This window comes from Coloeus monedula (assembly GCF_965178545.1).
Source record: "Coloeus monedula genome assembly, chromosome: 24".
Taxonomy (NCBI): domain Eukaryota; kingdom Metazoa; phylum Chordata; class Aves; order Passeriformes; family Corvidae; genus Coloeus; species Coloeus monedula.
In genome coordinates, this window is record NC_138804.1 from 2,459,824 (window position 1) to 2,481,368 (window position 21,545).

General features: G+C 50.4%; 1 protein-coding gene across 1 annotated transcript in view; it reads right to left on the reverse strand.

The window, feature by feature from the left end:
* CSMD2 (CUB and Sushi multiple domains 2) overlaps positions 1-21,545 on the reverse strand; it is a gene marked incomplete at both ends in the record, with an annotated part of 303,868 nt that overhangs the window by 153,790 nt on the left and 128,533 nt on the right. The window contains 5 exons of the mRNA XM_082296608.1: positions 258-379; positions 3,075-3,199; positions 4,238-4,325; positions 10,768-10,845; positions 18,313-18,425. Coding sequence (XP_082152734.1) covers positions 258-379; positions 3,075-3,199; positions 4,238-4,325; positions 10,768-10,845; positions 18,313-18,425 — 526 coding nt within the window. The remainder of the gene's footprint in view (positions 1-257; positions 380-3,074; positions 3,200-4,237; positions 4,326-10,767; positions 10,846-18,312; positions 18,426-21,545) is intronic.

Below are 21,545 nucleotides of genomic sequence, written 5' to 3' on the forward strand. Positions count from 1 at the left end.
GGAATTCCCAGAGCAGCTGTGGCTGCCCCTGGATCCCTGGCACTGTCCCAGGCCTGGCTGAAGCAGCCTGGCCTAGTGGAAGACATCCTTACCCACAGCACAAGATGAGCTTCGAGCTCACTCCCAACCCAAACCCGCCTGGAATCCCATGAAACACGAGCCTGGAATTCCACGGAACACCACAAACTCGTTCCTCCCTGGATCTGCAGAGCTTCCCACCACCAGCCTGGGCACAAAGGGCTGTTCTGAGGACCCACCTTGGCGGGGTTGAGGGCGGTGATGACCCACACGCAGTAGGCATTGTTGTCGTACTGCACGGGGTAGTTGGGGGACGTGATGACGCCGCTGGGCCCGCGCAGGTACGTGTCACACATCCTGGCTGGGGACACAAACGGGGCACACTCAGCACCGGGGGACCCCCTTCCAGCGGGGAGGGAGAAGGGGTGAGCTCGGTATGGAAGTGGGAGAAGGCAAAAATGAAAACAATCGTTGTTTGCGCGGCCTAAACGGCTCCTTTTTTGCATCCGCGGCACAAAAATGAAGGATTTCTCCGTGAGGAGTGGGGCCATCAAACAGTGATCCCATCAAACAGTGATCCCATCAAACAGTGATCCCATCAGTGATCCCATCAAACCCTGATCCCATCAGTGATCCCATCAGTGATCCCATCAAACCCTGATCCCATCAGTGATCCCATCAAACACTAATCCCATCAAACCCTGATCCCATCAAACCCTGATCCCATCAGTGATCCCATCAAACAGTGATCCCATCAAACCCTGCTCCCATCAAACCCTGCTCCCATCAAACCCTGCTCCCATCAAACACTGATCCCATCAAACCCTGCTCCCATCAAACCCTGATCCCATCAAACCCTGTTCCCATCAAACCCTGCTCCCATCTCCCCTCAGACCAACAACCAACCCCCCTCTACTGCTCACGCTGATTTATTTCCTTCCCTCACTCCTTTTTTCCTCACAAAAATCCTTCCCCATCCAGGACAGAGGGAGACCAGGAATGACACAATTCCTTCCTGATGTCCCCAGAAAGCCCCATTCCCTTTCCTCCTGCACATCAAACCCCCAAAATGCTGCATGGAGAGGATTTATTAGGTCATTATTAAGAATTTATCAGCTGGTTTCCTTCTGTGGGCTCAGAACCAAGGTGGCAACTCAGCTCTGCATCTTCAAAACATCTCAGGTAAAGGAAAAGTGGGAAAAAGTGCTTAAGCAGGGAAAATTGTGCCTGTGGAATGCCTTTGATGTAATATTTAGCTGAAATATTCCACAAAAGAAGTGTGGGGAAAAACATCCTGGTTCTGGAAATGTTCTCTGCTGCTGTGGTGGAGCCCCGAAATTCATTTATTTTTGAAATTTAGTAATTTATTTAAATTTATAATTTAATTTAGGAGATGGATTTGCACATACATGTGGAATCTGCAAGGGTTTTTGGTTTTTTTCCTGTAAAACACAGAAAAATCATCTCCTGGCTGCCCAGGGAACATTGGGAATGGCTGGGAAGCAGCTCAGGAAGGAGCTGAGGTCACTTATCCAGGATCCTAAACCACTCCTGCCTCATACTAGAGCTCCCACAGTGTAAAAAAGAGGGTAAATCCCATTTTGCCCATTTTTCAAGTGGGACTAAGTGACTCTGCCAGGATCCAGAGGGAATCTGCTGTAGATGGGGAAGCTGCAGAACTTTCCCCCAAAGTTTGCTCAATGGGATTAAGGAATTATCACAGCCCAAGAGGTCAAAATCTGAGACTGACTCTGGAATTTGAGAGAAACCCAATGAAAAAATGGAACAAACTGGGGGGGGGGGGGGGGAAATGTGGCAGAAAGCTGAAATAAATTGAACTTTTTAAAAAGAAGAAAAAACCCAAAACCATCAGAGTCAGCAGCTAAAAAAATTAAGTTGGTTCACAGAAACAGAATAATGCAGGCAAATCCTTTCTTATCTCTTGCAGGAGGACACCATAAATTGCCTTTATAGTGTCACATATTTATGCCAAATATCCTCTTACACTGATTCAATTTATTCCAGGCTTGTTTCAAGAATTAGATGGGATTCCAAGGCCCTGAAAAAATCTGCAGATGAAATTAAAGAAAGAAAGAACTGGGGAAAAAAAAAAAAAACCCTATTTATGACTTTAAGAGCTTTAAAGGGATTCAATTAAAAATATTACAAGTTGTTCTTTATTAGCATTACAAATATCACAATGTGACATTTCAGAGAGGGAATGAAAACAAAATGGCCAAGGGCAAAATGGGCATTAATGTTTATTCCATGGAAAAAAAAAACCTCCATTCCCTGATGGCTCATGGCACAGGATGAGACTCCCGGGGGAGCACAGCCCAGAATTCCCACATTTCCAGTTAAAAATCTCTCTCCATTTCAGCTTTTCCAGGTTTTAGTCCAGTTTCCTCTTACAGGATAAGGAGGAGAGGGGAGAAAATACTTGGAATAGGGAGAAGGATCTTGCTCCATTTTACATCCCTGCACAAAAGGAATGTTCAGGAGAGAGGGAAGGGGGGGGATTTAGGGACAGCTGGGAAATTCGTGGAAGAGTCTGTGGGGGGAGAAGGGGGTGCAGAAACAGCGACTGAGGGGCTGAACAAGGTGAGGGTGGGGAGGCCCTGGAAAAGGTTTCCCAGAGAAATCGTGGATGCCCCATCCCTGGAAGTGTCCAAGGCCAGCCTGGGATTGTGGAAGGAACAAGATTTTCCTTAAGGTCCCTCCCAACCCAAACCACTCTGCAATTCTCTGACCTTGCCAAGGGATGACCTGAGGGAGGGATGGGTGAGAAAAGAGACATGAAGGAGCTGGGAATTCCCACAAATCCCAAAATCCAGCCAAGCTGAGCCCCCTCAGGCTGCCCCATCCCTGGGAGTGTCCCAGGCCAAGCTGGAGCAACCCGGGATAGTGGAAGGAACAGGATGGTCCTTAAGGTCCCTCCCAACCCAAACCACTCTGGAATTCGGTGACCTGAGGGCAGGATGGGTGATGCAAAAGGGATGTGAAGGAGCTGGGAGTTGCCACAAATCCCAAAATTCAGCCAGGCTGAGCCCCCTCACCTCTGCAGACGGGCCGGTGGTCGCTCCAGGCCACGATGATGTCGCTGACTCTCTTGCAGGTGATGCTCTTGGAGCCCTGCAGGTCGTAGCCCTCGTTGCAGGAGAACTGGATGCTGGAGCCCAGCCTGGAGAGGGGACAGAGGGGACATCAGCCTTGTCCTGCCTCGTGCATCCCAGGATTTGGGGCCAGAGCCGTGCCCTGGCCCCACAGGCAGCAGTGGGAAGGGAGGAGGGACTGGCTCTGCCTCCCCCTCTGCCTCCCCCTGTGTCCAAATCCCAGTTTTTAGTGACATTTCAGGAGGAATTTCATCCACAGCCCCAGCAGAGGACACGCTCAGCATTCTCATAAAGTGAAAAAAAATCTCCTTTATCAGCTGAGAGTTCTGTTCTTTATTCTGTAGTTTGGATTCAGAGCCTTTGCTGCTGCAGCTGCTTTGTTCACTGAAGCAACACAATCCAGTTTGCAGCGGCTGGGAATTCATCCCGTGGCATTTAGGGACTGTTGGGAATTCCCTTCCCTCCGCCCTCCCCCCTTTGCTGGATTTGAGGGGAATTTGACAGACTGAGGTTCGACTGAGGGACACTTTCCATGAGCAAAACAGCCCTGGCCAGCAAAATGAGATGAAATATCAATTTCCCACAGCCACCAGCAGGCTGGGGCATCCCAGCACTGTGCAAGGGAAAACTGGGAACTGGAAAGGGTTAACAGCACTGTCTGAAACTCCATAAACCCCAATTATCTGGCCCCACATGGACTCAGTGCCAAGGAACCTCAGTCCCCTCAAATACTCTGAGGGCAGGGCTGTGCTGGGGCTTGAGCTAATTTGAAAAGCGATTTTTTATTTTGCTGTTTCGGTTTTCCTGCATTTAAGCAGGGCAGGGATGAGAGCAGACAGGGATTCTCCAGCCTGGACTGGGAAAGGATGAAATGGGAAAGGATAAAATGGATTGGGAAAGGATAAAAATACTCCGAGAGATCTTTAGAGACTCTCAGTGGGGCAGCACACACGTGAAGGGTTTTCCACACACGTTCCCCAAATCTGGGCAGGATTTTGGGAGGGGCAGAGGGTGACTGCAGACAGAGCCCCCCACGCCAGGAGCACACCCAGGGACAGCCAGGAGCTCTGCAACATGCACAGAACACGCACAGAAAAGGTTCTTACCTAAAATCGTTGCCTATCCTTTTGCCTCTCTCAGGAATCCCAGGGTCTGGGCACAAATTATGTCCCTGGGACACACCAACCTGAGTTACTACAAAGCAAAAAACAGCACATACAGAGACAGAATACCAAAGGAAACATTCTTTCAGCAGCTGTCTTGGTGGATGTGGCGAGAAAAATGGCAACTGGTAGCTTGAAAACCTCGATGTGTTCCTTTTTGCTCCGGAAAAACAACGGCTTTGGAAAGAAATATCCCGCTCAGTTTATGCACCCGAGTGTTTTCTAGGAAATGCCAGCTAGGGACACAGCTTTCCCTCCGTTCCACTACAGAAATACCTCTGGAAAGAGTTGGTTTTTTGGTTTTGTATTTCATTCTGCTGAAGGCCACCAATTACAGAGCCCATTTCCTGTGATTCAAACGCCACCTGCACCTCTCCAAGGTGACCTCGTACCCCTCCAAGCCCAGCCCAGTGTGCCAGGGAAAGAAAACAACTCCATGAAAAGGCAGGTGGGTGATCCCAGGGGGAAAAACCAAGCACAGAACGAGAGGGAGAAAGGAGAGGGGAATGCGAGTCGAGGGTTTTAAAGTGAAGTCATTTAGTTGGAACATGGAAAATTTTATGGAGCAACCTCGATGCCAAGAAACATGAAATCCATGGAGCGGTGACCAGCGCTGGACAAACCTCCAGCTCCATCCTCAGCCTCCCCATTTCCAGCCCTCTCCAACCTGCCCAAGGCACAAAGGAGCGTTCAGGGTGGGGAAACCTAGCGGGTTCCTCAGCCCTGGCACAATCCTGCTTTCCAATCGGAATTCCAGCACGGTAATATGGGACAAAGGGGTGATTTTGCCACGGGAATTCAGTTTTCTCTGCACCCAAAACAACACCACTGCGTTTCTCGGCCGTGACGCTGAAGCACTGAGACAACCCCATTCCTGCTCCACCTCTGCCTGCTGCCGGATTGCAGGGAAAAAAATCCCAGCACTCATTCCAAACACTGTGCCCCCAAGGCCACTGCCAGGAGGAGGGTGGCACCGAGGTGACACCAGCTCCTGGGGAAGCACAGCCCAAAATTCCCACGTTTCCAGTTAAAAATCTCTCTCCATTTCAGCTTTTCCAGGTTTTATTCCAGTCTTTCCTCTTACAGGATAAGGAAGAGAGGGGAGAAAATACTTGGAATAGGGAGAGGGGTGATCTTGCTCCATTTTACATCCCTGTACAAAAGGAATGTTCAGGTGTGCAGGAGGGAGCACGAAAACACTGGCGTGGGAAGGGCAGGCACGGGGAGAATCCACCCACACTGGACACACATAAAGCCAAGACCATCCAATATTTGGGAATTATCCACTGGGGAATCCCCAGTGCATCCCCAACTGCAGCTGGGAGATGGGCGTGTTCCCACAAGGAGGGAAGGATTGATGGTTCCCAACTTTTGCCCATCCCAAAAATATCCCAGCTTCTCCTCAGCACTAACCCCTCTCTGATGCCCTTTGAGCCCTTTTTAGGAATTCCCTTTCTAAGGCCCTTTTTTTCCTCCCTTCCCGCCGTGCTGGAGCAGGGATGAGGCTGGGACTGTCCCCACACATGGCTCTGTTTTCCCACATGATGCTTTGGTGCTCTGAGCTCTCCTCCGTGTGTGTGAGGGCCCAGAGATGACAGAGACATGGATTCATGGAAAACAGCCTCCCAGGGGATTGTATTCCCACTTTTCCATGCCCCTAACCCCTCGTTAAGCTCACTCAGGTGGGGAGGCAGCAGCACCCAAGCAGCACCCGGCATCCCTCGATTTTTTGCAGCTCCAAAGCTTTGCTGCCACCTCTCACAGGCCCAGAGAATTCCAAATGCATCCCCGAGTGTGAAGGAAGGGAGCCCATGGAGGCAAATCCCAGCTTCTGACAGGAAAAGCTTGGCTGAACGAAGTCCCCAGGTGCCACCATCCTCTCTGGGGTTCCTTCCCTGTCCCCCTACACGCACAGAGGTGACGCCTGTGCTCAGGCAGCTCCCAACGAAGGAAAATTCACCTCAGGATGAGGGACCCAAAGGGGTTTTATGTCCCAAGGCCATGAGGGAGTGAAGGAAAAGTGCTCCAACTCCTCTTCTTAATCCCTAGAACTTGTCCAGAGTGAAACCTCCCCGATCAGACACACCTGTGAAGTGCCCACCCCCAGCTTCCAGGGCTGCATCTCAACACCTGCGAGCTCTTCCTTGGATAAAAAATCACATTTCCACAGCAAATTCCTCCTCCCATGGTCAAAACCCCCCCCAGACCACCCCTTTTGTGCCCCCCAGAGTGGGCCACTGCTGTCACACCCAGTGATTATTTCCCACATCGGATAAAAACAAAGCCTGGGATTCAAAACTTTGGGAAAAAACAAGGCCCTGGATTCCCAGGAAAACACAGCTCCTGGAGGAGAGTTTGTCAGTCTCGCTGCTGAGGCCTAACCCCAGTTCATCCCTCATTAGCTGGAGATTCATTAACACCTAAAACCACCTGTAGATGAAGCAGAGAACAGGGCAGATGAAGCTGAGCAAGGGGGGAGAGGGAAGATATCTCCATATCCTGGCAGTTGGGGAATTTCCCTTTTAAGGAGAGTGAAAGAAAAGGAGGAGATGGATCAGATGCTCATTTACAGCAACTTCTGTTCTCCGCCTTTTGTTCTGAGCACACATGCACACAAATGCAGCCAGCCCCAAGGTTCTAAACTGGATCTGTCATGCTGAGAACTCGCTGTCAGCGCCGTGTTCACCTTCCCAAAGCTTTATCCGTGCTGTGCCATTCCCAAATGAACCCTTCAAGGTTACTGGAAAAACAACAGATCCCAGAAAGTTGGGATGAACTGCTCCCTTTCTGTATTAGAAGCTCAGGAATTCTCTCCCCCAACCATGGGATTGGTTTTCCATCCCCTCATTCTCCTGATTTTTTTCCATTTCTTTCTCCTGGTGCATTCAGTGACAGCCAGTTCCGATGGCTCCGTTTGCCACTGCAATTTGCTGCTAAAATCCTCTTTAGTCCTAGCTCTCTTAATAAAAAAAGTTCACTGAAGGATTCCCAAGGGACAATTTCTCACCAAACTGTGGAACTACAAAACAAAGCAGCACCTAAAAAGCTTTGACAAAGCCCCAACGTTTCTCAGCATGAGAGATACACTGAAAGGAAGGGATCCTTTCTCCTGGCAGGAGGGCTGGGAAGGACAGGAATTAGTTGGTTTAAAGGGTTAATCTGTGTGGTCACACCAGGGCTGGGAGTTATTCCATGCAAACTTCTGGGCAAGGTTACAAAAATCAAAAATCCTGAGAGCAGGGAGCTGATTTTGGGGTGCAGGGCTCACCCCAACCAGGTCTTGCTGCATTTCCAACCCCCACAGATCCTTGAGCATCCAAACCCCAGGGATTAAGTGATTCCAGAACCTCAGTGACACTGACCCAGACATGAAACACTCCCAGGTTTAGCAACACCAAGCGCAAAAAGGTCCTGACCCTGGGAAAGACCAATTCCAGCTGCAAACGTTCCACCTGGAGAATTCCAAACCTCCATTTCCCACCTTGTGCTGCCCCAGAACAGCTCCGAAGATGCAGGTCCACAACCCCTCCCAGAACTCCAGAACTCACCAACCATTCCCAGGGTGTCCCACCCAACCCAAGCAAAGCTTCTCCCCCAGCCCAAGGTGGCTCCTGTGTCCCTCACCCGGGGCTGTCCCAGCACCATGGACACTCTCACACCTCCCCCCCATCCACAAACTCCCACACACTTGGCTGAGACCTAAAAACTGCTCAACCCCCCCCAAAATGACTTTGCAAAGCAGATTTTGACCGAGCTGGACACGCACAGAATTTCCACTCCTTCATCCAAGCCCTTCCAGTAACCCCACAGGGCCTCTCCACGTGGGCCTCACCCAAACACCACAAAAGCCACTTTGATGCTGCTTTGTAAAACCCAAACACCACAATTTTCCCACTGTGGGACCTGGAATATCCCCATTTACACTCTGCATTCAGCGGCAGAAACAGCCTCCAAAACAAGACCTAAAATTTAAAACTATTTCTTCTACCTGCATTATTTTTCTCTCTGTATTATTTTCCCTCCAGAAGCGATTCAAGCAAGACTTCCCAATAATTTTACTGATGGTGAGCAGTACCAGGCACTTAATTAGGAATTCAAACGAGCACATTCCACTAAAACTGAGCACAACCAGCACCACCCCCCAAAATTCCGTATCTTTATGTTTTTTTTTTTTTCCCCTGCAATAACACAAGCAGCTGTTACATCACTGCATTTTGCCTCCACTCAGACACACGGAACACACAGGGTTTAATCTCACCAACCAATCCCAAACCCAAAAACCTCTGCAAGACCTGCAGGATTTAAACCTGGATTCTTCCAGGGAGGAGGATTTTAGGCCAGGTTTTAGCACGTGGAAAGAAAACATTGCTGGTGGGAATAATTGAAAATAAATCAGGGACTTGAAGGTCTTTTCCAACCTTAATGACTTTAGGATTTCATGGCTCAGCTTGAAGTGCTACCAAGAGACACAAGAATTCCTGAACTTCTGGTATTTGAGCCAGAGCCAAGTGGAAATTGCTCTGGGATGGGAAATTCCTTTAAGCAGCCTGTCCCACCTGTGTAATTATCTGGGATGCAGACTCAGCTCATGGAAGTTTGGGAGCATGAGGGGCACGGCCAACCCTGCAAATTCAACAGGGAACAGAGCAGATAAAGCCGTGCAAAAAGCCCCAATTTTCCTGGCGCCATCTCCTCGGGAATCAGCACTTCTGCAGCTGGCAATTCCCTGTGGGAGCAGAAGGCTGCCTGAGATAGGGATAATCAGGGCTGAAAATCCGGACCTCACGGAGAGCAGGGCATGGGGAAGGAGCCGGAGGCTCGGGGGGGCAGGGGGGGTGACAAGGACCACGCTGGGAATGGGCAGGAATGGGGCCACCATCACCATTCCCATTATTCCAGCCTGAGCTGCCAGCAGCAGGACGAGACTGGAGCTGCCAAGGTGCTGAACTGGCAGCTCTGAGCTGCTGCCCCTGGGGAGAGGATAAACCAGGCAGAGGGAACGAATTCCTACGTTTTCCTCCTCGGAAACGCAGCAGGGCTGGGACAGGGCAGGACCTGCTGGCAAGGGAAGTGCAGGTGCTGTGTCCTCCTCAGCCTCAGCACAATAAAAATGGGTAAAACTGCTCCAAAGGCCATTCCCAGGAAGGAGAAACGGGAATTCTGTGTATTGTTAATGCCACAATACTTCGTTACACCGATGACTTCAAGGCAGGCCAGCATTCATCGCTCCCTCCCCCACATTCCCCAAAATCCAGGACACCCCACTCCAAACACATCCCTCTGTCTCCACGCCAAGCCAGGGGTGTTTTCCAACCAAATTTCCCACTCAGTTAAGTGCACTGGGATGTTCATCCCAAGTAATTTCTTCCTGGCAGGGAATGCATCACCCAGCCAGGAACGGGACTCAGAGTTTTCCTTTAAAAAGGAATCAATTTTCCCTGGACACGCCCCCAATGTTTTCTGCTCTGGAGATTTTGGGGCTGTTTTTTACCTTGTTGAGCCTTGCTCCCAAAAATCCAGAGCTTCTAAACATTCTCCTGGGAGCTGGGAGGGAGCCCCTCACTCCAGACAGACACTGAGCCACGATTCAGATCCAGACCATTCATTTTTCTGGATTTGGTATCCAAAATCCACCAGAATGAAACATCCAAACCGCTCCTCTCTGATGGGGGTAATGGGCTGTGCAAGGAAATGAGCAATTCCAGCCTCTCCTCTAAAACCCATTTGGAAAAATGCTACATCCTGCTCCCACGTGAATCCTGAGTATAAAATATTGTAAAATATAAAATATTAACTCCAAGGCAGATTCCCTCCTGTTTTATTTTAGAGTCACCACAAGAGCCCAGGTGTTAGGGACAGAAACCACAGGTTTTGCTCCTGATTTGGGAAGCACCTGATGGGAAGATGGAAGATTTCCCACCTACCAGAGGGAGGCACAGCAGTGACAGGGGACGCTCTGCCCCTGACACACCAACCACCAACCACAACCACTAAAGCCGAAAAAGCAGCACTCTAAACCCAGAACTGGGACTTTTCTGCAGGGAAAAGGGAATAAAACTCAAGTAGAAAAAGGAAGACGCTGCTACTGCCTCGGAAAACTTTCTCATAGTTTTTTTTTTGGTGTTGTTCCTTACCCCTGCTCCTCATTTACAGTGATAACATCAACCCCATTCCCAAAATTCTTTATTTTCCCCACTAAAAGGAGCCCAAAGCCACAACCCCCAGGCTGTCCTGGAGCACAGAACCAACCAAATCCACACACTCCAAGCCCCTCATCCCCCTTCCAGGAGTTAGTAAATGCTTGTGAACAGAGCACCAGGAGGAGGAAGTGATGCAGAAATGCAGGGGGAAGAGAGGGAAAAGCACCCGAACTTGTAAGAGTGGCAGAGTTTTAGAGATTACTGGCAAGTCCGATGGAATGTTCCAGGAGATTGTTATCGAAAAGACAGCGAAGGAAGAGCCAAAAAACTTACACACAGATGTCTTCTGGTTGTTGTCCTTGCTGGGCATGAGCTTCACCCCTCTGGACTTCAGCTCCATCTGCTTCTTGACTGCAGGGATTGGAAACAAAGGAGAGACGAGGAAAAGGTTTAGCTGAGCTCCAGGGATTTTAAAGTTTTCATTTTAAAGAGAAAACGAAGCTGAAGTTGCGCCATCACCCACATCCTGCATCCTTCCAATTTAGCCTGACTCCCCCCCCCCCAAAGCAGGAGGGATTTATTTTCCATGTTAGGGCTTTGGAGAGGTTTAATCTGAGCATAAAAATGGGGTCCAAGCCCCCTCATCCCTCTGTAACACTAAAAACAGGAGACAGGAAAAAGGGAAGCTCTAAAAAACTTCCGGGATGCTGAGAGGAAAATGCTGAGGTGGTTTCCCCCCTGGTTTTCCTGCTGCAGGAATTTATTCCATGAATCCATTAGGGAATATCCAGAGCCTTTCCAGGGGAGCACTCACATCCTAAAAACTGCACACATGGTCTGAATAAACAGCAGACTCCAAAAAGCAGGAAAATTGCAGGCAAAACAAAATCGAACCCAGATTATTGGCAAAGGGAAACATCCATCTGGAGCCCCATACCCAAGTGTGACCATTCACTCTCTCCCCGCTCCAAACCTCCACCAGAAGAGGAGAAAAACCAGGAAAGGGAACAAGAATGCCATCCATCTCCAAGAGCCCCATCCTTTCCCAACAGGCAGCTCCCCACGCCAGGGAGCAGCAATTTGTTTTCCTGATGTGGATTTGGCTGCTGCAGCCGAGGCTCCCTCCAGCCCCGAGGGTTTGACATAAACCCCACCTGGCAGAACCATCTGGGAGCAGCACAAACACCTGGAATTGGGATAACAGGGCCTTCCCTGGCAGGAACTGGGATAATCCAGCCTTCCCTGGCAGGAATTGGGATAATCCAGCCTTGACTGGCAGGAATTGGGATAACCCAGTTTTTCCTGGCAGGAACTGGGATAACAGGGCCTTCCCTGGTAGGAACTGGGATAATCCAGCCTTGACTGGCAGGAATTGGGATAATCCAGCCTTGACTGGCAGGAACTGGGATAACAGGGCCTTCCCTGGCAGGAATTGGGATAATCCAGCCTTGACTGGCAGGAATTGGGATAACAGGGCCTTCCCTGGCAGGAATTGGGATAATCCAGCCTTCCCTGGCAGGAACTGGGATAATCCAGCTTTTCCTGGCAGGAATTGGGATAACAGGGCCCTGACTGGCAGAAATTGGGATAACCCGGCCTTGACTGGCAGGAACTGGGATAATCCAGCTTTTCCTGGCAGGAATTGGGATAACCCAGCCTTCCCTGGCAGGAACTGGGATAATCCAGCCTTCCCTGGCAGGAACTGGGATAACACGGCCTTCTCTGGCAGGAATTGGGATAATCCAGCCTTGACTGGCAGGAATTGGGATAATCCAGCCTTGACTGGCAGGAATTGGGATAACAGGGCCTTCCCTGGCAGGAACTGGGATAATCCAGCCTTCCCTGGCAGGCTGGAGCTGATGTGGTTGAGGAGCAGCCTCCCAGCAGAGAGCTCCGTGTCCAAACCACTTTGTGGGAGCCTCTTCCTGACGAGCCAGCCCTTATCCGTGGAGAAACCCAGCTGGGCTCCCACTTCAAACCCTTTCTCCCCATGTTCTTCATCTTGTCAGCCTTTCATCCCTAAACGAGCCCATTCCTAAGACAAAGCTGTCAGGAAGAATTACCCGTGTAACTAACGAGGGGGTTTTTAATCGTGCGCGCTTCTTTTTTGGGCTTAAAAGAAGCCCGTTTGGAACAGCTGCTGCAGGAGCCTCAGCCAGGGAGAGGCTCCTTGAAGCTCACCTGAGATGGTGCTTTGAGGGAGATGCTGGGTGCAGCTCTTCACTCATCATTTACTCCCAGCTTTTGGCTTTCTCTTTAAACAAAGCAGCAGTAACTTCAATCTGAGGGCTGCATTAGCTGACAAATATTCATGAGGGAAAGCTGCTGCTGCTCCTCAGCAGCTTCAATTTTTTTCAGGGGAGCTGCCTTTTTTCATTAATTGAAGAAGGGAAAACTAATTAACAGCAGGCTGCTGTCAAAGCAAATCGAACTCGTGTTTCCTTTTACTCCAAATCCACCTGCAAGTGCAGCAGGAGGAAAAGAAAGCAGCAGGTTTTGGGATGCCCCGAAGATCCACGTGGATGGGAATCACAGGATATTTCCAGCCTGTTCTCAAGGTTTTTAATAAATGTGTTATCAGTGGATCAAAGAAAGGACTTGGGGCTACCAAAACTCACATTTTTGGGGTAAAAACCCGTTTCTGCCTCAACTAAAATAGTGACAGACCATCCTGCAGTGATTCTCCAGCTTCTTCCGAGCAAACACAGGGATAACCCCCCCCAATCCCAGCCAGCATTCCCTACCAGGCAATAAAACCCAGGCAATTCCAAGTTTCCAAGGCTGGATTTGGGCTATGGCAGGGTGTGGACTGGGACTGTGCAGTCTCTGAGTCGCTGCTCTGGGGTTGTGCTTTGGGGCACCATCAGTGACGGAGCAGCTTTATAAAATAATCCCATTTTTGTATTCCCACTGCATGTCCCGTTATCCGCTCCCCAGGGAATGTTTCCACTCTCCACACACACACAAAAGCTCAGCTCAGCTGATTTGTGCACGATACAGGGAATTTAGAGGCCGAGCAAAGCTTCCCAAGCATTGGTGAACCCCCTCAGGGCTGATGGTGGCACCGTGGATGGGATGAGACATCCTTGGAAAGGTCAACTTTTCCCATCAGGACACAGCAGCCTGCACGGATTTCCCCAGTGCTGAACATTCCAAATCCAGGAGAAGGCAATGGAAGGTGGCAGGGGGTGGTGATGCCATGAAGATTTTTGCCTTTTCTTTTATACCCCTGTTATACCTTTTTACAACTTCTGTCTTCCCAGTGCTTTTTGCCTCCATTCTTGGCCTTGTTTGTCAAGCTGAGAGACTCAACATTTTAGAAGCTTCGTAGCCAGGGATCAGTGTGCCCCAGAGCCCAAGGTCCTCTCCAGAACACATTCTGTAAACCAAGATAGAACCATCCAGGGGAAGGCTCCTTGGGGAGGGGGGCTCACTTGAGCCTCTCATTGGGGAATCTTTGATAGATCTGCTAATTAGAAAAATCTATAATGATATACCCGATGTCGGGAGGGATTAAGATACACGAGAAGAAAGACAGGGACACAGGGAAAGACTCGGTGGGTGCATCTCGATGCATTCCACCTGGACGTGTGCACCTAAGGATCCTTAAAATAAATCCCAAGGTAAAATCCCTTTTCCCCTTCTAACCGTGTCTGACTCTCGATTTTAAGACCAGGAAAAGGCATCAGTGGAACAAGATGGGCTTTAAAGTCCCTTCCAACCCAAACCATTCCAGGATTCTCTGGCATGGGGAATTCATAATTTCAATACACCCGGGCCTGGAAATTTTTCAGGGACACATTTCTAACCAAGGTTCTCCCAGAGCCATCCCTGCCAGATCCCATCCAACAAACACCCTGCTCCAACCCTGTCCCTGATGGAAAACCAATCCCAAAATCCAGAGGCTGAGCTGCATCCCCAGGAAGCATCTCCTCCCTAATTGCATCGTGTCCCTTTCCAGGATAATTGATAAGCAGGGATCACTGCATCCTCTGCTCCTCATCCTTCATTCTGGAGCCGTAATGATGGGAGTCAGGCTTTACAAACGACTCCATTTAGATCAGCAGCAGGCACAATAAAGCACCACTTGTTTCTGGTTTGGTTTTTTTTAATTAAATAACTCAGAACAATTCTCCCACTCCCTGCCCTCAAAAATCCGGTATTTGAAAATCTACTTTGTTTGGCAATTGGAATGTGGAGCAGTACTACAAAGGACTGTGTCAGGATAATTGGATGAACACAAACTCCTGTTTTCTGGAGGGTTTTGCTGCTCACACACATCCAGCAGATCTAATGGAATACTCAGCATCCTGTCAGATTTGAGAGATGACATTACAGAGCTCTGCCAGCACGGCAGGCAGGCCGGGCTGCTCCTTTCCAACCACTCCATGTTGCTCTAAATGAGAATTTAAGCAGACATTTATTTATTTTTAATTTGGAAAACAGCATTTCAGCAGCAACAACCAAAAAAATCTATTCCGTGAAGCTCTGTTCTCCTTGCTGGGGGAATTGCTGTTAAATCCAGCTCCTGCCTGGATCCTCCTCCCGCTGGGATGATTCAGCAGCTCCAGGGATGCAGCAGGATGCTCACAGCGGTTCTGGTTCTTGGGGGTGAAGAGAAACCCCCTCGAATACAACTCTTTGGGAAAATCCCTCTTTTGGCAGCCTGAGCAGTGGATCTTTGGGAATTAGAGCCTGCACAAGCACCAGAGTTGCCCAGGAGACTGCACAGGGTTCATGGCAGGAGGTAAAAATCCCTTTGCAGCCCAAGGGGGTGACCCAGGATGAGGAGGGGGAAGATCCACGATAAAGGGTGGGAGATCCAGAATGAGGAGGGGGAAGATCAAGGATGAGGAGTGGGAGATCCAGGATGAGGAGTGGGAGATCAGGATGAAGACAGGAAGATCCAGGATAAAGAGTGGAAGATCCAAGATGAAGAGTGGAAGATCGAAAATGAGGAGGAGAACAAGCAGGATGAGGAGGGGGAGATCCAAGATGAAGAAGGGAGATCCAAGAGGAGGAGGGAAAGATCCCAGACGAGAAATGGAAGATCCAAGATGAGATGGGGAACATGCAGGATGAGGAGGGGAAGATCTGTCCAAACTGAAGCCTATGCATGGACAGATCTGTAAATCCAAGCCAGCTGACGGGGCTGGGAGCACCCTGGGATAGTGGAAGGTGCCCATGGCACGGGGTGGAACTGGACGCAATTTAAGGCCCCTGCCAACCTAAACCATTCCAAGATTCCACGACACCCTCAAAAAGCCATTTGTGTGTCTCACACGTGCCACAGAGAGCTCCCCAGCCCCTCCCTGGCGGAGCCAGCTCTGCTGGGATCTGTCCTGTGCCAGGGCTGGAGCTCATCCCATTGATCTTCCTGCCGGAGGGAAGGGAAGCGGCCGGGGCGGGGAGATCGATAAAAGCTGCAATTATGTGCTGGTAACAATCAGCTCCAGAGCAATTAGGGAGCCAAGTTCTGCCATAAAACATGTGCAGAGAGGGGCAGCAGAGCCAGGGCAGCATTCCCATCTCTCCAGCATCTCTGCAGTTCCAGCCCTGCCTTTCCAGCCCCTCTGACCAGGGAGGACAGGGGACACCTGAGGTGCTGCCACCTCGCCTGACTAGAACACTTCTGTAGTATTTTCTTCCACCTGCAGGCACCTTTATGAAGAGCCAGGATGGGAAGAAAACAATAAAAAAAAAATCCTATGCACAGATTTCTCAGAGCCCCTTTGATTTCCTTGCACAGGGAATGGGGAAAAAGCATCTGCAAAGATCAAGATTCACCTTAACGAAAGGGAAAAGGGAAAGGGGAAATATTTAACTCTCCCAGGAAGGGAACGAATTTGCTGTATTCAACAACAACAACAAAAAAAACCCCTTTCCACAGCCTGATTGCATCTAACCTTGCTTTTACATTCCTGAAGTGATTTCCAAATGAGGGCATGGATTAGGGAACAGACAGCGAAGGTGTTCCGCAAAACTCGGGATCAATTGAAACAAGCTGCAAGGGAAATTGTTTTCTTATAGATTATCAGCAAAGCCAGGCCCCGTCCCAGAGGACACAGGGGGTTCATTAATGATGTACAGACACGTCTTTGGGAAACAGACAACAAATCAGAGCAGCCCTAAAGCCTCCCCTCCTTCTCCTGGCCGATGCTGATCCGGCTCTCCTGATGAAAAATGCATTTCAGCTGCTGTGCTTCCCGTGGAATGACACGGCCTGTTTTGTAGGGATTTATCTCCAGTGAAATATTTATGTCCAGGCCAGGTTGCTGGAAGGGTTACAGGAAGGTTTTTAAAGTATCAGCATCTCCTGTCCTACAGATCCCGCTGCCTGCAGACACCTCCCCTTCATCCCAGGGAGCTTTTATTGCTTGGCTGCTTGTTCTGCTTTGTTTTTTAAGCACTGAAAGATAGAAAAAAGCTGCCAAGCTCCACAAAAACCAGCAGGAAAAACGAGGGCAGGTCCCCTCTGGCAGCTGGGCCGAGATCCTGCCTCGATTCCAGCTCAGGAACGGGGAGTTCAGTTCATTTTCACACACTCCATGCCCGGTTCATTCCCTCTGCCAGCACCGCTTCTGCGGCGTGCACGAGAGGAGAGCCCCGGGCATTTATCTAATCAAGGGGAATTAGAACACTCCTCTTGACTTTCCCATTGAGGGAGAAAGGCTGGCTCAGACAGGTGCTTCGGAGAAAGCAGCGCTCCTGCCAGCCAGGGAAAAGGCACCCCAAAGGAAGCTGCCCTTTCCAGGTGTTTGTGCTGCACAGCAACAACAAAAGGGTTTGGCTTTTTCCCTTGTAATAAAGTCATTTACGGGGTCAAGGAAAGCAGGAAAGTTGAATAATGATGTGGTTCGTGTGCTGAGGCCGTGACAGCGCTGCTGAGAACAACCAGGGAGCATCCAAATGGAGCTTTGTGGATTTGTCCAAGGAAAATCCTTTCCCCTGACTCCTCTCCAGAGCTGTGGAACTTCTTCCCAGCAAAAGGAAAAAACCTGCTGAGCTCCACGGAGCCCAGCCTTGGGAGGGGACTGCATGAGGGACTGGATGTCATTCCTGCTCCTTCCTGCTTCACTTCCCCTCTCCTGGATCCTGCCTCCAGAGCCAGCTGCACCCACAACCTCCTTCAAAGTCATCACAGGAAACACTTCCAAGGAATCCACTCAATCCATTCCAGAGACCCTCTGCTCCCACCCCGGGCTGCCACAGCCTCGGAGCAGCATCTTCTCTCCACTGCCAAAGGATCTCCTGTTCCTCAACAGCACCTGAACATCCCAATCCTGAAATCTTTTTATCCCAAACCTGAATTCTTCCCCTGGGAGGGTGGGGAGGGGCTGGGATGGATTTCCCAGAGAAGCTGTGGCTGCCCCTGGATCCCTGGAAGTGTTCCAGGCCAGGCTGGATGGGACTTGGAGAACCCTGGGATAGTGGAAGGGTTGGATGGGATAGGAATGGATGGGCTTGGAGCTCCCTTCCAACCCAAACTCTCCTGGTATTCCAGAACTTTACAGATTCAGGTGTCACTGCTCTTTCACAGATGGAGAAATGGACTCGGGAAGGAATACTGGGAAGGAATTCCTGCCTGGGAGGGTGGGGAAGTCCTGGCACAGGGTGCCCAGAGAAGCTGGGGCTGTCCCTGGATCCCTGGCAGTGCCCAAGGCCAGGTTGGACAAGGCTGGGATAGGGGAAGGTGGCACCAGATGGGTTTTAAGGTCCCTCCCAACCCAAACCATTCTGGGGTTGTGTGAAACCCACGCTCTGGGAGATTTCAGCTGGCAAATGACCAGCAGCAGGATCGTGCAGGGAGGCAGCTGTGGATTCCTGGGGAAGCTGGGATGGGCAAGGCCAGGCAAGGGCATTCATTTATTCCTCTACCTTGGTACTGGGCGCTGAAGCCCTTCTGCCTGTGGTTGCCGTCGGAGGTGAAGTGCAGCCGCAGCCAATTCTTACTGCTGATCACGGGCGCCGGCAAATTCATCCCGGTGAACCTGCAGGAGAGCAAGGAGCCACGTCAGCACCCCGGCAGTCACACCCCAAACCCGGCTCTCCAGGCCATCCTCCTCCCCCAGGAATTCGGGAACTCCTCCGTGGGCACCGTGGAGGACTCCTGCGTGCTCCAGGAGAGCACCCCCTGCCCCACGGGGGCTTCCAGCCTCTCATTCCTGCTGGGATTCCCATCTGAGAGCTCCATGGTTGTCACTGCAGGGGTTTCCATTCCTTTTTCCTAAGGCAAGGAACATTCCCAAGCTTATTCGGTTCCCTTCCTCACACTTGGTGAACCCACAACAAAAAACTCTGTTTAGTTTAACTCAGGAAGGGAAAGGATGGCAAAAACCTCCTTGATTTTGATTTTATTTACGACCTATCCCAACCTGAGGAAGATTCCAGCCGGCCACCAAGGTGGGAAGCTCCAGAACCCAGCAACCGCCCTTCCAAACTCTTTATCATTTTATTTCCTTTTAAAACATGAGGCTCTTTGCTTCATTAAACTCCAGCTCACAATTCCTGGCTGACTTTTATCCCAAGCCAAGTTTTAGACTGGAACACAACATTTTTCCCAAGTCACAGCACTTGGACTGAGGTCCACAGCGGTGACATTCACCATGGTGGGGACCCCACCACGAGCAAAGCTCTCATGGAACCTTGCTCCTGCTCATGAAAGTTCATTATTTTAATCCCCAACTATCACTTATTTAATTGCTGCCATTCCAACACCATTTATTGCCATTCCAAGACCCATTATTGCCATTCCAACACCTTTTATTGCCATTCCAAGACCCATTATTGCCATTCCAACACCCCTGGTTTTTAGGTGAAGGCAAAAGGATGCTGGGAATCTCCTCCATCCAGAGGATAATTCAGATTTGATTCTTAAGCATTTTTTAGCAGCAGATCTCACAGCCCACGGAGCATTTGAAGAGCCCTTCAGCCACCCAGCGCCTCCAGAGGTGACCTCAGCTCCTCCAGGTGGGATCCAGGCTGGAATTGGCAGCACTAATTAATGCAGAGGGGCTGCCCTGTGGCCCGTTAACGAGCTGCAGGGTGATTAGGCTGCAGAACTAACCATCTCTGCCACCTACAGTACGATCCAAAGGCTGGATTATCCCGTGCCTGGATCCTGCAGCGCTCGGAGCGGGACTGGAACATCTTAAAACTGGGCTTTCAGGTTGTTCCCAACCATTTCTCCATCGATTATTTCCATCTCTGGTGCCAGGAAGGTGAGGTGGTGCAGAAACAGGCTCTCTGTGGCTTTTTGCCATCCTTGGGAGACTCCAAGGCAGCTGAACCGACTGAATTGGGAACTTTCTCATATAACCAAGTTCAAACAAACAGATTTGGGGCTGAGATCAAACATGGGATGCCTCAAACCGATCCTGAGGAAGTTTCCCTGGCTGGTTGTTATGACAACAGCCTTAAACTTAATATTCCCACCCCCCAAGGGCCCTGTCACTGTTCACTCCGCATCAGCAGTCAAACCCCTCATAAATAATCTTCAGCTATGCAGAGCCAAATTTCCCTTTCACAGCTGTAATTCAATGGCCTGAGATAAAAATGAGACAACAATAAACCAAAGCTGCCTGAACGAGGCTCAGTTTCTCCTGTCCCCCCTCCCTTTTTCTGTTTTTAATCAGCACATCCCTGAAGGGTGGATTCAGCAGCCTGAGGACTGGGATCCACTGAGACAGGCACTTCATCTCCACAGGCTCATGGAATCATTAAGGTTGGAAAAGACCTCCAGGATCACCAAATCCAGGCCCATCTGAGCCTCCTCTTCTCCAGGCTGAGGCCCCCCAAGTTCCCCTTCCAGAAGTGACTTTCCAGATCCACCCCACCACAAACTTCCAAGGATCCCAAATACTTGAACTGCTCGAATTCCACCAGCCCAGTGAATGAACACTTGGAAAATCAATTGGAAAACATCAATGGATGGCACTTCCTGCTGCCTTTGAACAGCAGGAAAAATTCCTGAAGGCAAAACCAGGAGAGGGGACAAAAAATCCATCACAGCCCCGGTGCTCTGCACCCACGGAAGATTTAGGGAGAAGGAAAACCTTTCCCTGACTTTCCTGCATGGGGATTTTCCTCAGCTCCACGTGCCACTTGCTCAAGACATCGACAGCTTTTGGAAAGGGTGAAATCAGCCAAGAAATCCCCACCAGCTCCTCACTTCCAGGCACAGCCTGTCAGACTCACACACACCACTCTGCTCCCTCCAAAGCTCCCTCTTCTCTCCCCTTTCTCATGTGAAATCCAGCAGCAGAACTGCAGGATGAAGGATTCCATCCCCTAAAAGGATGGAAATTTTCCCACCCAATCTGCCCAGCCCCAGACTGGGTGGGAAAAGGGGTTAAAAATGCTCTGGATAAGAAATGCCATGGCTGGAGCTCAGCATTCCACAGAAAACTCTGTGCCCACCTGCAGCCTTTCACCAGGAGGCTCCCACAGGTTTGAAATAATCACTAGGGGGCATGAATAGTTAATTGATACTGGAATATTTAATTACAGCTGCACAGCCTCGCCATGCAAATGTCCTGGCTGCTGTGGAGGGATCCCAGAGGGAGTGGGAAGGATGCTCAGCTGGGAGGAGAATCAGGAAACCAGGGAATCATCCCAAATCACCAAGCAGGGGCTTGGGGACAGGGCAGGCGGGTCCCACAGGCCCTGGGCAGGGTGACAGCGGCCACACAAGGGCTGTGACAAGCTGGGGACACACAGGACCCCGGCTCTGCACCACCAACCCCTCAGAGCCCCAGGAGCTTTCCCGAGACACCCAACCCCATCTCCAGGAGAACACCGGAATCCCAGGAATTCCATTAGACCTGGAAACACCCAGGGATGACTAAAGGGAGCTCCGAGTCCCCTCCACCTTCCCAGCACTCTCTGCACCACGGGGGGTGCTCGGAATTCCCAGCACTCCCCATGAACCCCATCAATAATGGGGTTTCTGATAGGGGCCTGGCAATAAAACCCCCTTCTCCCGGCCCTCTGCCACTGTGCTCCTCAGTATTCCAGACTTTTCCTTTTTCTCTGATTTGATTTAATGCCCATTAAATCTGAAAACCCCTTCCAGCCTCTGTCCATGTCCCCCTTCCTGCCATCACCAGGAC